Genomic DNA, 16,619 nt, shown 5'->3' with positions numbered 1-16,619 from the left:
GTGCTTGGTAAATTAACAGTAAGTTTCTTGAAAGGTAGATGACTCCCATGCAGTGTATGAGTGGCTGAACTGAACAACTTTGTCTTCAGTTCTGCTTCCTTTCAGGACTGTAAAGAAAGAGCAAATTTCCTTTTCCAGCTTCACTTAATTGTTCTCCTCTTAATCTGAATGTATTTTAAGACAAATTTACGTTTCTTTGATAGGTGTAGAACCCTGTATCCTGAACTTACTGATTTCTTAGGTTTTGAATGCAGTAATTGAGCTATTTTAATAATCTGAAGTGTAATACTATCTCTGAGGCTAATAGTCAAAAATTGGATTAGTTTGATGGTACTAGTGATTCTTCAGTAGCTCAGTATTTTAAAACTTTTTTGGAGGCTATTCACAGTTCATTCTATGTTGATGTGCCATTTTAAGATTAAAGTACAGTGTTTAGACTGGAAATGGATTTTTAAAAAATTACATTTTTTTCCTCTAGTGTAATAAGCTATATCCCTTATTTTTTTAAGTCGGGTAGATGTGTAAGTAAAAGGGTAAGAACTCCAGTTTTTTCAAACTAGATGTGAAAGAGCATTCTGTACAGCTTTGAAAGTAATAAAAATAGTAAAAGAATTGGTAGAGCAAAACTTGGTTTTGAGACATAATGGTGTGGTAGTTGAACTGACCTGTACATTACCTGAGAACTTCATTGAAGATAAATGTTGTGCAAACTGAACATATTTCAAATGAGAGGTGCTGTTTGCTTTTTTGATAAGTTCTGCAATGCTCAAGGGCATAGTGAAGAGTGCACTGAAGTCCTGTGCACAAAAGCAAGCTGTCCCATTGGACTTGCCTGTGAGCCATGGGCTGCAGATGGAAGCAAATAGTCTTAGCAGGTCATGCTGCCTTGCTGAGAGCCATAGGATTCCAAATATGTCATCTTATGCACACTACTACAGTCTCCATATGAGATGATTAAAGGTAGTTATTGACATAAGTTAGAAATAAAGACCAGACGTGAAGTTAGCTAACCATATAGACTTTAGCAGCAAACTGACTGCTAAATGAAGACTAATTTACACGGTTTTAAGACAGGAGAGGTTGTTTTGAAGTATGTTTTTATAAACCCTGAATGCAGCAGCCTTCCAAAATTTGAGTCCTTGTTTTTTTACTAAGTTTAGACTTGCCTCATCTGCTAACCAGGGGCAAGAAGGATCACTTGTATTTACACTTAAGCTGTGGCAGCAGTCAGCAGTCTTCCTATTTGTGCCAGCATTGTGGTTATATTTAACATCTGGATTACTTGTAATCATCTGCAAATGGCCCATTAGCTTTGGTGGTATCCTTCTAGCACTGTTCAATTCAAATCCAACTGGGTTTGCAATGATGTTTTATTTAACAACAAATAACAATGTGGCTGGGGACAAAAATACCCTTATTAAGAACTCTTCTATGTTTTGCTCCAGTTATGCCACTTGAAAAATCCTTGACTCTACTGCCACTTGTATGTCCAGTGGTACTCTTAAACAGCTATTGCAAGGAAACTTACTCAATACCATCTGTGCGAGATTTTAATTTACTTAATTTTTAAAACCTAGGATTTCAAGAGCAGACTGGATTCTAGCAAAGTAGTTTGTCTTTACTTTTTTGTGGATCGGGAAAGGCATATAAGGGGAGCTGTTTTTCAGTGGTGCATGGTCATCTTATGTGCTAATGGAAAATCAACTCACTGCGTTGTCTTTCTTTCCTCTTCAGTCTTGATTTAAAAAATTGCTTTGCGGTATAGTTCCTTTTAGGCATGGTGTGGTTCTGGAGGTAGTTTCCAGGGTAGATGCAGGGGTAACCAGATGGCATTATCTCTCAAATCTTCTTAAAAATAAGCATCTTATTTCATGTAAGAAAAATAACTTTAGAACTGAATTTGGAAAGATTAGATTGGAATTGCCTCAAATCCAATTAAGCCACACTGCATGGACGTGCTGGGAATATAAATGCAATTACTGTAAATTTGTACAAACTGATTTGTTGCATTATCTTGCTAATCTAACATACGGTACTTTTTGTGTCCATATTGCAGACGGCAACTCCAAACTAACATGGCAGTCAGACTGTGTGATGTGGCTTCTCTGCTTAGAAGTGGTTCGTGGGCAGCAGAGCCTTGGACTGGGGTCTGTGGGATTTTTCTTAAATTCTGTAGGCTACTTTTTTACATGTTAATAGTGCTGAGGCCATACCAAACTCTTTAATCTCCCATTTGGAATGTTAACTCTCTTCTATGTTTTGTTATAGGCTGTAGGTTGTGTCCCTATTCTGTGAGAGCCTAGAGCATACTGGCGTACCATGACAACTTTTTCTATAATTTGGTGATCTCCTGTAGAAATTATACTGCAGTGGCTTGCCTTTCTTCTAATGTCAATTAGATTTTAGTACTAATTCAAAATACCCGGTGGATAATTGAAGAGTAGTATTGTACTAAAATGGTTTTGGTATGGTCTGAATACTAAATTGCAGTAACTTTAAAAACCTGTATACTGTGTGTTTATGATTACTATTTTAAAAGTATGTTTACAAGTCTTATTCTAAGAAATTGTTTGAAAACTGTAAATTTGTGTCTTAAACTATTTTTCTGGGTGGAAAATATTTAGTAACTGCTGAAGAAGTGCTTTGTGTTTTATGAACAGTTGTATTCAACCTATCAATGGAATATGCATTATTTGTAAAACATATTAGTATCACTTTATTCAGAGCAGATGGTTCTATAGCTGAGAAATGCTGTAATTTCAGCAGACACTGGGTACTGCAGCTGTTCACTTGAATGTTGGCTTAGGATCTCATTCTTGCCACCTGAACACGAAAATAAATGTGCAATTAAGTGAGGATTGTTTGTTGTCCTTGCTAAATCCTGCTAATTTTGATCAATGAACACTTTAAATACGAGAAAGAAGAAAAAAGAGAAAAAAAAAATCCTAGAGAGACTCAGAGCACAGCATTTGTGTCTACTAGCTCTGCCAGATACACTAGCGTTTTGAAAAGTAATTTATCTTAATTGGGATCATCTACTTTTTCATCTTTTCAGCAGACTTGTTTCATCACAATGCCAGAAGCAGGTTACCCCTTGGAGTTTGTCACAAGGGAAGAAAATGCTGTTCCAGTTGTAGCTCCTCCGGAAAACTAGATCACATTTTTATATTAAATGTTCTTAATAGATATATCTTCCCTTTTTGCGTTGTGCTGAAGTAACCTCTTGGAAAATACTTCTGTGTGCAGAACATAGAAATGTGTTCCCAGGCAAGTCTGAATTGTAGTTTAAGACCCTCAACTTTACCCACTCTCATGTTCTTAGGAAATTCAAATTTGTACTCCCTGAGTACAGTTGACCTAATCAGCTGTTTGGGTATGCATTGACTGCATATGCCGCTTTGAACAGGACAGAACCTCCAGAGATCCTGACATTACACTGCGATTTGACAGTAGGCTTTTTTGTGTGAGAACTCATCCTAGAAATTTAAGTATGAGGTTGGATTTCAGTGATGATGGATTTTTTTTCAGTGAAACTTCTTGATGAGTCTTGCTTCTGTGTTGAAATGTTTATTACTGGAATTAATTTACAGAATTTTCTGTTGGATGTTGTCCTGCATAGTTGGTCTTAAACAAGGTGGGCTGCCCAAGTCTTGAATATTAGGCTGCCATTAAAAATCCACTGTATTTACGAACTGTTAGCATTCAGTGACTGACTGAAATGGCAGAGAGCCTTTTGTACATGTGGTAGCTTGTGGGCAAGTACTGATGCTTCTATAAAGGATTGCTGTATCTGCCTATCATATAGTCAGTTACTTTGAGGTGAAACACAGTAGTTCTTGGAGTGGTGATCACTCCCTTATTTTGATGTCTAAAACTAAATAAAGTATCAAATCTGGCTGTTTTCAGGGTGCAGGGGAGGGAAGAAGTGAGAACCAGGAATTGTCAGTTTAATCAAATAAAAGCATTTAGAAACCTACTTCCACTCTGTGGTGACGGAAGGTTGACCTAGACGTTATCAGGGAAGAGTTGGTTTTCCATCCCAGCACATTCATGTATCTCTAAGTATCTCTTTAAATTACTAATCTTGCTTTCTGCTATTGCTTATGAGGAACAGGCTCAGGATGGAGTTAACACCCACCTCTTTTTCAAAAGTTATCAGTTGTAAATTAATAGAACTGATTACCCTTGCAACAGACCAGTTCTGCTTGGTAACTTCTATACTAGAAGGGCTGTCATGCCTCTTAAGTGAAGGGAGTGGGGGAGGGTGGACACTAAGTTTTGAGTGTTGACTTCATGAGACGACAACTAGAAGATTTTAGTGACAACTGTATTTGTCTAAGTTTTTAAAGTATTGCCTTGACTAACAGTTAAAATCATTCTGTATTGGTGGGGTGGGGGGTTGCATATAGAGGCAGTATATGGCCGTAGCAATACCACTTCTGCATAGTGACAGGTCTTTCAGATTCATTTGGACTCTCCTAATTGATGGTGAAATATGAATTTTGATGGTTTTTGTTTTCTGTGTTTTTCAGCAGGTAATTGCTGCCATGGAAACACAACTGTCCAATGGACCAACTTGCAATAACACAGCCCATGGTTCAACCACCATAAACAATTGCTCATCACCAGTTGATTCTGGGAACACAGAAGACAGCAAGACCAATTTAATAGTCAACTACCTTCCACAGAACATGACACAAGAGGAGCTGAAGAGTCTGTTTGGCAGCATTGGTGAGATAGAATCCTGCAAGCTTGTCAGGGACAAAATAACAGGTACATTGGTTTTGGGATTTTCTGCATCTTTTCATTTTCCAAGCAGTGAGCTGTCAGACGGTGTTTTGCAATTCCCTTAAATCATGGAATAAAGGCAGAAGAAACCAGTGCTGATATTGATAGTGAGAAGGAACTTAGATTCATCATTATTTAGATTCTACACCCAAGAATTGTCTATATTTACATTTCATCCAGGTTTGTATGAGTGCTATAAATACTAACAGGGCATTTCAGTCTTCTGAGCTTTAGAGTCTTTGGAAAGAAGATTCAGATGTGGATCAGTGGGTATTTATGCAAGGTTTACGTAAGTTTTTATTCAGCTCCATTGGAATCATGAATTCATTAGCCCTAGTTGATGCAAAACTTCCTTTTTCAGGGATGCAGGTAATTAAACTTGCACCTTGTATAAGGGTGGACTTAATAATTTATACAGCTTTGTAGGTACAGCCACTTCTTTCGTGTTGCAGCACTTGAGCAATTTCTTCAGCTGCACACTTCAGCATGTGCTGCCTGAGTGTGCAGGTATGAACTGTAGAGTGATGTATTCTGTTAGTACTTTATTCTAGCAACAGCTGGTGCACAGGTCACATGTATTTAGACCAGTTTAACTTTGAAAGAACTACCAGATGGAAGCCTGCACTTCAAAACAAGAATGAAAGGATGGTTGGCAAAGTTCAGTTTACCTCATCTCCATTTTTCAACTCTAATCTCTCAAATTAAAAAACATTGATGCCACTTATTTTGGCATTTAATTAGTTTTGTTTAAAAATGTTGACTCTGGTACTTTCTCCTGGCTTTTTTTTTTTGCAGAGTCCTCAAATAGTCAGCGTTCAATCCAGCTTTAACTTATGCTCTTGGTTGCAGCTCTTGAATGTGCTGGTTAGCTTCTGTGTGTTTAAAACTACACCTCTATGAGGCTGCATGTTCTCTGCTTTGGTTTAAGAGATGGAGGCCAGTATTTTCCTGTTACCAAAAGGTAGTGGCAGAACATGGACGTTCTTCTCACACTGAATAAAAACTTTTTTGTGACTTAGTGTTTCCCCAGCAGCAACAGTGGGAAGTGGGAAGACAGAAGCTTTAATTGATGCAGATTGCACGTGGCTTCAGCCCCTACTATATGTTTGTGTTGATGGCTTAAGTATGCTGGAGAGATGTGTTCTCCAACTACATACATCAGTAGAAGACCTAAAAACCTTCAGGCAGCTCTGGCACCAACCCCAGAACTTGGCTTTGGCATGCAGCACAAGCTTTCTTCTCTTGTCCTGATGACATATTTGCTCCTCTAGCATGGCAGAAAGCAGTTATGTGACATTTTCCCACATTGATGCAGACACTACTGTGTCATTGGTACAAGTGTAATAAGCGTTTGAGGCCAATTATATTTATCAAGACCGAATTTATTCAAGCAAGCAATCAAGCAGGCAAAACAGCGCTGGGCGGCCAGGGAGTTTCCTGCTCCACCAACAGCGCGCACCTCACATAACTTATCAATGTATCAGAAAGTGGTCCCATGAGTTTCACACAACAGTGACTTTAAACAAAGGATGTAACAAAAACACAAGGAGTAAGGGGGGGACCTTCCCCCCATCTGCTGGTTTGAGAACAAATTCCTTATGTATTTATTTATTACACAAGGATGATTCTTAAACAAGAATCTGGCGGCAAAAAGGTACTAAGGGAAATATTTCCCAAGTGTTAGTTCATGTACATCCACACCTGCTGAGGGTGAGCAGAGTGAGCTAAGTTAGGGATTTCTTCTAAATTTGACCATCAAGCCTGCTGCATAGTGAGACTGACTTTAGCCAGAGCCTGTATCTTTTTTTGAATAGTACAAAGTGGTTTAACTGCCAGTGCTCAGACCTACATTCTGCTAATATACGGTTAATGAAAATACTGATAAAATACTCAATAATCGCCATCTTTAAGTATGCTTTTTCTGCCATGGTTCTGTGCGTGCTGGAGACAGCATTTGTGATGGTGCCTGATAAGTGTTTTATTTGTGCATGGTGTGAGAATAACTTGTTACATCTAAAGGGCTTTAGTTTTGGCATTAGTGACTCTTGATTGTAGGTCTTGGCTACTGTCGTCTAAACAATTTTGTTGTCAAACAACAATTCTGTGTCCCCAGTCACAAGGTGGATTCTCAAGCCCTGCATCTTGGACTTCCTGCAGTTCAGCTCCATACAGCATCAGTCAATTTATGCTTGACTTCAGGTACCCTGCACAATAGAAGGACACAGAATTGCCCATACTCAGGCCTGGAGAGGTGATGCTGTACTTCTGAGACTGCAAGAATGAGATTTTTTTTTTTTTTAAGTCTTGATCTTTGCTACCTATTCTAGACACAGCTTGTTAATTTGAAAGCAAATTCCCCCAAAACAAGAGAATCTTGCCTGAAGAGTATGACTTTTAAAAGCCAACTGCCAGAACATATACCTCTGTCTTGGTGAATTCACTAGGCCATGCCTCATGGCTGTTCCTCACTTCTATTAGTAATTACTGACAACTTACCCTTCCTGAGGTAGGGACCATTTAGTGGCACAAAAGGAGTCAAGATAAGAGGCTGCTTAAAGCCTGACACTGATCCTTTGGCTTCCTTCTTATTGAATAGTCTCTGGCTGATTTCTGTGCCTTTGAATGAAGGTTGCTTGGCCTCCTGTTTGGATCTGAATGACCAGTACTTTGTCCCCTATCAGGTCGCTTGCTCTTAAGACATCAGGTAGTGGAATGGTTAAATCTGTAAAGTACCCTGCTTCAGCTTGGTAGCCTTCGCTACTTGGGCTGACCAAACCTCAAAGTAGGCTCTACTCTTCACTGAAGAATACAAAATGGTGCTTGGGGATGCTAAAGAAGCTAGATTGGGCTGATGCCACACCTTGCTGTCTTCAGCTGAAGGCTGGCTGATGGAAAAAACAAGCCTGTCTTCTCTATGGGTAATGACTAAAGTGCTTTGAAACAAAAAGTCCTTTACTTAGCTGTTTCCTGACCTTTTGTTTCAGGAGAGGAAAGATAGGATGGGTACTTGATCAGTTAGTGGGATGGCTATTCAGAGTGTTTATATCTGTCTTGCAGATAGGAGTTAACATATTTAGCATTCCTTATTAAAGTTGCTTAGGGATTACATGCTTCTCCCAATTAAGAGGCTGCTGCAGGCACACAGAATTGAGCCTCAAGGTCTTAATGATGGATATGCAAATTGCCCACATCCTTAAATGATGGTTTTGATGTTTTATATGCTAGAAGTTCACACTGCTGCTACTTAGTGTCAGAAGGCTTCTTGCCTGGGAATGGAGCAAGACTTAATTGCAGACCTCTTGTTTGAAGGTGTGATGTCTTCTGTACAGCATAAAGTGATGCCTAAGAAGGATGTTGAATTTAAATTACATTCTTAATAGGTGAGAATCCAGGGTTGGAACTATTGGAGATATAATTGGTGTTTGTCCTTTATCAGAGCAGCTCCTCAGCTTTGAGGCATACTTTGAGCTGCCAGCAAAACCATTGCATCAGTCTTGCTCCAAAAGGTTTTAGTATAAATGAGAAATGTGGTGTCTGAACTTACAACTGCATTGGGAGCAATGCTTCTGCTTTAAGTAGCCTGGAGCAAGATTATCTTGTGTTTGTGGATGCTGGGGAGAGAATGCCCTAGCTCCAGTCCTGTTCTTAATAAATTTCAGGTTTCCTACAGAGAGTTCTTAAAAAGCAAATTTTCCTTTTCTTTCTACAATTCAGAACCGGTATTGATACCAGATTTCTGTGAAGGAAGAGATCTGGCATGAATTTCAGAACTGTATTTAATTCCTGTGTTAAAACAGTAATTTTTTTCATCTTAAATGGACTGTCATGAGTACTATATACTTGGTGAATGCCTTTAATTGATGAGAAGTTTAGAGGACCATAAAAATTGAAATACTTTCATACAGGCTAAACTTCAAATGAGAATTCATAAGGGGCAAAGCTTTGATCTGCCTTTGACTATCTAATTTGGGTTGGTCTATATCAGGTACCATGAGGTGAAACTTCACTTATGATGTGCTGGAACTGAGAGCTCTTTGCCAAGCAGATGAGACAGCTCCAGTATAGGAGTGCTAAGAAATCTGGTAATAATTGCATGGGTGAATGAAATTAAACATGCAGGTGAACCATTTCTCAGCAGTGAAACATTTGATGAAGCAAACGAGAAATTCTAGCCTATCTGCAGGCAGTGTCAGAGTCCCAGACCATACCCTGCTGATGTGATCCACTAGTAAACTTTAAGACCTGGAGAAGCCTGCTACGTACTGGGTCACTAATGCCATGTGTTCAAATTCAGAGGGATCAAGGATGGCTACTGCTGTCTTGACCCAAATACTTGTCAGAGTATGCTGTGGATTTGAACCAAATTATCTTCCACCCTATTATTTAATATTTGGTCTGCGGTCACATCTGCAGCACTGGAGTGCATTTAAGAGGGCATTGCAGCAGTGCCCCAGTTCCTTGAAGCTGTCTGTGCACTTCAGGACTGAGATGAGTTGAGCTTGACTAGGAAAACCTATTGGAAGGAAGGGAGGCACCCTGGAGTTCTCTTTTTTAATTTCATGTGAGCAGTCTGAAGCCCTATTTCTAAAGGGCTGTGCTAGTAGTTTCAGTAATGCTTTTTCCGTGGAATGGAATTAGTTAAAACAATGTCTTAATTGTTTCAACCAATGGTTATCATTCCTTGTGGCGGACTGTCAACATAGTTTGTGTCCCTTATTGATTTTTCCCTAAGGGTTAGTTGTGAGGGGGGTAGGGAAGAAAGCTGAATTGCAGAAGGTTCCTGCTGGTCATCTCCAAGCATGCTGTTCATGGATGCAGTTTGCTGTGGGGGCAACATTGGTGGCTCAAGTCAAGTTCACTTGCTCAGCTAATGGAAAAACACAGTGTTCTCAGCAAGAATTAAAATAGCTGATGTTGTTCTATTGTTTTACTGAAGGTAGAGAAATTAAGCCTTGGCACTAATGAAGATCTTAAAGGGTACTCAACTCTGCTCATGTGAGAATCCCATCAACAGGAACAGTGTCTAAGTGGGGCATGAATGTCACTTATCTTCACTTGCTAACCAGAGAATGTCTGGAATGAGTCATTGTGCCCAGTTATTTTGGAGTCTATGCTAACTCTTACGTGCTTTTGACTAATGCAGATGTGTGTATATACAAGGTACAAAACTGCCACATGAACTAATTATAGTTGTACAATAGGTGGGAGACCCTGGTCTTAACAAAGCATCATTACTGAATTCTTATCAGCTGCTCTAGATAACGGTTTAATTTAGTTTAAGTGCTCTTACATATTTTAAAAGCAGCAGATAACATTTTACTTAATCTAATGTTAAGCTTGTGTAATTATAAAAATCGAGCTAAAAATACTTTAAATGCAAGGAAAGAGCGTAAAATGGGATGAAGTCTAATTGTCAAGCTGCCCCTGTTCAAGCATTCAAAAGCACAAGCTTTCTGCTCGTGCAAGACATGGATTTAGCAAATGTTGACAAAATGCAAGGGATGGTAGTAGCTACCACTTAAAAATAATCACTTAGCTTAGTATGACAAACTGCATTTTCTAGATGTACTTTCCTGAAACTTGGATATAGGTAAAAATGGCAATGAATGTGGTATATTTACAAAAAAAGACTGCACTTCTTTTTAACGTCCACTGTCTTTAGTGCAAGTTGTACATAAGACAAATCCTTAGACTTTATGTTGTGGAATAATCTCCATGATTTCAGGCTTTTGTGTCTTTGTCATTTAGCCAGGAGTACTTGCAAAGGTGTTACCTAAACTGAAATTTTGTGGAATTCAGACTCTTGTTTCAGAGAGCAGCTGAAATCTGATGTCATGGATTTGGGAGAATTTCTTAATTTTCTTGGCTTGAAAGCTCCCGTACTATTGTTCTATTATAGTAATCATATGCTCAAAAAATGCACAACGCACTTTCTCTAAAAGGGCACCTGTTCATTGATAGGTCAGTTTTTCTTGCCTTTTGGACAGAATGTGTTTGAACTAGTAGTACATATATGTAGACTTCATTTGCAGTTTACTGTGCCTGAAAACGATGCAGGATGTGTTTAGAGATCTAGCCTTGAATAGTATTTCACATTCGTAGACTTGTGTAGCTGTGAAGCCCTGGTAAGACACTGTTCCATTTAATACAAGGAGCCAGGTGCTTACTGCCTGAAAGTTTCTTTTTGCATTGCTTCCTGCTGTCAAACTTCCTGCTTTCTAAACATGAAGACAAAGAAAAAGTCTGTTGCGGGACATTATTGCTGATCACTGTTATATGGGCCTGTTTTTCAGACTTGATCCAACTGTCCTACTGTGAAGCTTCCGTGTTGGTTGAAAGCCCAGTCCTTTTGCACAACTTTTTCCAAAAATAGGTGTTCCTGTTTGGCCTGTGGCTGGTAACCATCTGTCACATTGTGGTGGAGTTTCTTTGTGGTCAACATTATAGGCTCTTAGAGTAAAATTCTTCATGTTTTATTATGTCACCCTTAAAAATTTCAGAGTTTAATAATCTAGAAATAGTACAGTGTGATGGATTGGGCACATAGAGGAGGGGTCACCTGTCTTTCTCCTGCTGTCCTGTCAACCTTAGTCTTACAGAAACAGGCGAATCTATCTTGTTTAATTGTGCATATTTCATCTTGCTGTCTGCAGATACTAATTTCTCAGATACTTGGGAAGTATTGTCCCATTACTGTGTTGCATATAGCATGGACGCAAAATTCAGCACACAACCCCGTAGGTGTCTAGACCTACAGTTCTAAAAAAAATTGCCTAGAAGTCAAACACTTCCAGAAAATTGTTGATGCGGCTGTAGTCGGTATGTTTGCAATTAATGTTTGTACAGAAATAGTTTCTGGTTGTTAATAATGAAATTTCTCATGCATGTTCTCTTTTCATTGAAGAACCATGGCAATAAATGCAAAGGATTCTGGGTTGGTCACAGAAGAAAATAGAAAGTGCGTATGGGGTTGGACATTTCATGAGAGTTGAGCTTATGTTGCTAACAACAGTGATAGTTCTAGTAACGTTCAGTGTGTGCAATGCATATGCATACAGTCAGTGCAATGTTAGGAGGGACTCTGCACTGTCAGATTTTTGGTTACAGAGTACTCTCCGCTGGTGCAGAGTCTGAGGAAACACCTTATGACAGTGCTGAATTGTATTCTGCCCAAACAACTGAGGCAGTGAGGTGGAGGAGGATTTTTTTTTAGTGTGGGGTAGGTGCTCTGGGTGAAATACTGATCTGTTAATGATAGCTCTTACACTTCTGCTGGCTTCTGCAGCAATCTTCAGGTAATCATGGGAAAGACACTGTATCTGCAGTAGAAAGCATGCTTTCTCACTGGCTGCTTGAATCTAGAACACGTGAAACTTGTTAACCTCTGTTTTCTCTACTTCTGTCATACCAGTGCAAAAAATCCTAGTCCATGTTAATATCTGGCAAGAGCAGAACTGTTAGAAAACTTATACCTTGTTAATGCTACTGCAAAGCTCCTGGCTTTTTGCGTATGGGAACTTTTAAGTTCCAGAGTGATGTCATTGTTCAGTCTAGCCTAGGCTGGTGTTCCTTTCAAGTCTCTTGTCGCTGTTGCTTTGAAGAGTGTTAGCTTATTCTTCAACCCTAAATCTGTCCCTTGCCTTAGTGTAAGACTGATTCTAGGGCATCTAAACTAACCTTACAGGAATATGGGAAGGAAGCATGGTCATATGCCTTAATCTGAGACTCTAGACTTGTCACTGCGTTGAAGTACTGTATGTGGAGATGAGTTAGGAGCCAAACTAGGCCAGTTGTTTTCCTTCTTTTCTTCATGTTTAAGAGAAAGCAAGAGGACACAAACAGTATGGCATGTGTTTGGAGTGGCTTAGTCTGCAAAGTGACTATTTATCTACAGTGTAGAAAGTTCTAAATGTTACGTCAAAAATGAAAATTTGGAGGATGATAGGGCAGTGAGTAGCAGGAATTCCAGGTATTAGCTTATACAGCACAAATACCTGATACAGGGAGGATCACATGAATGAACAGACAACTACAACTTCGCCACTTTCCAAAATAGGTTTGCTATTTTTGTGAACCCCTCTGGCTCTTTCTTCCTCAGACTTTACGCTGAATGTGCATGATGTTTGCAGTCCTATACCACTCTAATCCAGCAGATGTTTCTGCAAGGTTTTGAGTGCACTTGTGGTGGGAGAGTAGAGTAGTTTGGCAGCTAAAGGAGGAATTAGCTGAAGCTGGATGCTCTTTTGTGGTGTGCTGAGTCTGTGAGCTGCTGCTTAGTGGTGTGCTGAGATAAGGAGTGAGTTCTAGCAGCCTTACAATTTCTGATTTGGGCAGGAATGTGGACAGAAGGGATCGCTTGACGGACTATCTTCCAGCAGGATGACTTGTACAGACCTTGAGTAAAATGTGAAAACAAGAATAAAAACCCAATGGGATTGAAGGCAAATTTATATTTATATATGGTGTCTGGAGCAACTTGGTTTAAGACCTTGAAGCATAGATTTTCTGGGGCTGGGTTGAAGGGGGGGGGGGTTGTTTTTAACCACTACCCTCACTGTGAAGAATTTCTTCCTCATATCTAGTCTAAACCTACCCTGGTTTAGTTTAAAACCATTACCCCTTGTCCTGTCACAGCTGGCCCTACTAAAAAGATCTTCCTCCTCTTTCCTGTAGACCCCCGTTAGGTATTGAAAGGCCATAATCAGGTCTCCCCGCAGCCTTCTCCAGGCTGAACAAGCCCAACTCTCTCAGCCTGTCCTCATAAGAAAGGTGCTCCAGCCCTTGGATCACTTTAGTAGTCCTCCTCTGGACCCGCTCCAACAGTTCCGTGTCTGTCCTGTGCTGAGGGCTCCAGAGCTGGATGCAGGACTCCAGGTGAGGTCTCACCAGAGCAGAGAGACAGACTCTCCTCCCTCGCCCTGCTGGCCACGCTTCTCCTGATGCAGCCCAGGGTACGGTTGGCCTTCTGGGCTGCCAGCGCACATTGCCAGCTCATGTGCAGCTTTTTGCCCATCAGTACCCCCAAGTCCCTCTTGGCAGGGCTGCTCTCCATACTTTCATCCCCCAGCCTGTATTGATACTGGGGGTTACCCTGACCCAGGTGCAGGACCTTGCACTTGGCCTTGTTGAACCTCATGAGGTTCACACAGGCCCACCTCTCCAGCTTGTCCATATCTCTTTGGATGACATCCCGTCCTTCTGGCATATCAACTGCACCACTCAGCTTGGTGTCAACTTCTTAACTTTCAAGACAGTCCATGTCTTGAACCCTGCAGCTGTTAAGATGCGATATCTGATGTAGCCTGGGGACTTGCTGTGTTGTAGCACAAAGGTGGTAATAAAGGAATTTTGAACTTTCTGTGCTTGTTAGAAGCAGAAGCTTGTTAGAAGTTCTGCAACTGCAGAAGATTAGCCTACTTAGCTGGTGGTTGGAGTACTGTCCTATTGTCTGGACTGCAGGAATAATCCTGAAGGAGTTACATTTCCAAACAATCCTTATGTGTGGATCCGGAGCACTATTAATTTGCAACCTGCTGTAGGTGAACCTGCTTTAGCAGGAGGGCAGGACTAGATGGTCTCCCCAGGTCGCTTCCAATCCTTGCCATTCTGTGATTCTGTAATGGAGGCTTCTCTTAAGCCTGTTAATATTGTATCCTATAGCTGCTCTTCTCTGATTCTGCATGTTGCTATTTAATGTTATTGAAAAGGACTTTACTGTGCTTTTTCAGAGTAAACTGCATAATTTATTGCACTTTGCCTGTCTCCTGGAAGTGAGTCATGCAAGCAGGTGGAAGTGAAGGAACTTGTTTCATCTCATGCTAATCAAGGTAGCACTTGATTGACTTTGCACTTCCATCTACTTGCTTTTCACTCTTTTGAAGGCATGACACTGTTTTGACCTTTCAGAAGTTAATAGCTTCTGTTTTTACAAATACAAAGGTAGCAAAAAACTGTTTGACTAAACCTGCATAGTCTGTTCCAGGGATTTGATTAAGTTGCCTAGTTAGTGAGTTCTTGCTACTGACTTACGGAAACAGACTATTTTCAAAATGGTTAAACAGTTTAATTCAGGTTAATATATGGATTAATAATGAGCTGATCGTCATTGGATCTCTGCTTTTCAGCAAGCACTGTGCTTTTTGATGGGGATTAATGCAGTATACATTGTCTTGCACTCATCTGCAGGCAAATAAAATTCAGTCTTGTCAGTCATTGCAGTAACTTATAGGAAGCCCATGGGACTTGCGATTGGCACTTGTCCTCTAGTGATGTGGGACATCTTGTGTGCTTTTAGCAGAGGTAGTGCTCTTTGCTCCCACCTTGGAGTTCCCAGGCTGCCTGTTTGGCATGTCTAACCACTGCTTACTCTTTCATAGGTGCTTGTAAGTATATATATTGCTGTTATATCCTAGTGATTCTAGGCCAGCTGTTTGAATAAATGTTAATTCTAATGGAAACGAGTATGTGTTAAGATACCTCGAGTAATCTGAAGTTTTTATAGGCATCACTGCCTTTTGGGGTAACTGTGCTGTGAGATTAGTGCAACATATTTATAATAATCAAGTATGTTTCAGGGAAGTCTACTCAGTTTGGGTAGCAGTGTTACTGACCTGCACACCCTGAAGCCCTTTCACTCCAAGGATATCATGTGGGTTATAAGGACCTGGGTATCCCTGGAGAAAGTGGGTCCTTTCTCTCAGCCACCACAAGCAGAATGGTATGTAGTAAGACGTCAAGCTGCAGATGGTCCTAACTGGTTTGTGGTTGCTCTGTTATATATCAAAGTAGCTAGTATATTGCATTATAGAAGCAAGACCTTAAGTATATGCAAGGAACTTTCTTTAGCTTTGTCTATTTATACTTATATTGTTACATGGAAGCACTTCATTTCTTAGTTTTGTTTTCTTTTGTCCTGGTATACTTCAACTGGCAGTTCTTAAAATACAAATTTGCCAGGACTGACATCACTTTTTCTTTGTGCACAACTGCAGAAAAGGATTTATTACACTATTGTCTATGGACTTTTTTGTCTTCCTGGAGTATGCCAAGTGTGAGTAAAAGTAAGTAGAAAGTTGTAGAAGGCAACAGGAATAAAATGTGCCAGCCTCTAGTATTAGTGACTTAATACTTTAGTCCATATGTGAGACACAAATACAGCTCAGATCCTGCATTTATTTTATGATTCCTTTAACAATTTTTGTAAATCTGTCAACTCCTAGAATTACCAAAGGCACAGCCATGTTATCTTCAAGCTTTCCACACTATTGACCACTTGTTTCAGTTGCTTTGTTTTTACCTTTTTTTACTTGAGAAATTTGGTAGAACTGACTAAAACAGAATTTCAATTCTTTCTTGTCTTCTGAGTTTCTGGACCTATTGAAGATAGGTGTTCCTTTCTTCTCCTGGTCTTTCTGGTACCTAGGGCTTCATGCAGGTTAAGGGACAGCCCTTTCTGAAATGCATTTGAAGCCTAACGTTGCTACACTATGGTTATGAAATCTCCCATGTATAGCAAGATGCATTGATTATTGTTTTTTTTTTTCCCCCCCCCCCCTTTTTTTTTAATTAAAAAAAGCTTCCTTCTTGAAGAATTTTGCTGTGTTCCTATAAGACTATGTTGTGGATACATATTTCAATTTCAAGTAATGAAAACGTCAGCTTTCCCCAGCATGTTCTTTTCCTGTATTTACCAACTACAGTAAGAAATGGTATGTTTTCCACTACACTGTATCACAGGTTAGTGGTCTTTCTTATTTGTTAATCACAGCTCTTAAAACTGAAAGAAGGATATTCCCCTTTGACACATTTGCAAGGATATACTTTCTGAGTTC

At 39.9% G+C, this 16,619-nt stretch overlaps 1 protein-coding gene across 6 annotated transcripts in view; it reads left to right on the top strand.

Annotated features, from left to right (window-relative positions):
* Positions 1-2,060: 2,060 nt before the first annotated feature.
* ELAVL2 (ELAV like RNA binding protein 2) overlaps positions 2,061-16,619 on the top strand; it is a 50,562-nt gene continuing 36,003 nt past the window's right edge. For 3 of the 6 annotated variants that reach the window (XM_009635255.2, XM_035890798.1, XM_009635256.2), the window contains exons 1-2: positions 2,076-2,147; positions 4,533-4,773. In XM_009635255.2, coding sequence (XP_009633550.1) covers positions 2,076-2,147; positions 4,533-4,773 — 313 coding nt within the window. Of the gene's footprint in view, positions 2,148-4,532; positions 4,774-16,619 lie in introns of all 6 variants that reach the window. The other 3 variants (XM_035890797.1, XM_035890796.1, XM_009635254.2) reach the window with 2 other exon arrangements.

The sequence above is a fragment of the Egretta garzetta genome, unplaced genomic scaffold (assembly GCF_000687185.1).
Source record: "Egretta garzetta isolate BGI_Z169 unplaced genomic scaffold, ASM68718v1 scaffold22, whole genome shotgun sequence".
In the NCBI taxonomy this organism is placed as follows: Eukaryota; Metazoa; Chordata; class Aves; order Pelecaniformes; family Ardeidae; genus Egretta; species Egretta garzetta.
The sequence above is the reverse complement of the archived record's forward strand: the minus strand, read 5'-3'. Positions and strand labels throughout refer to the sequence as shown.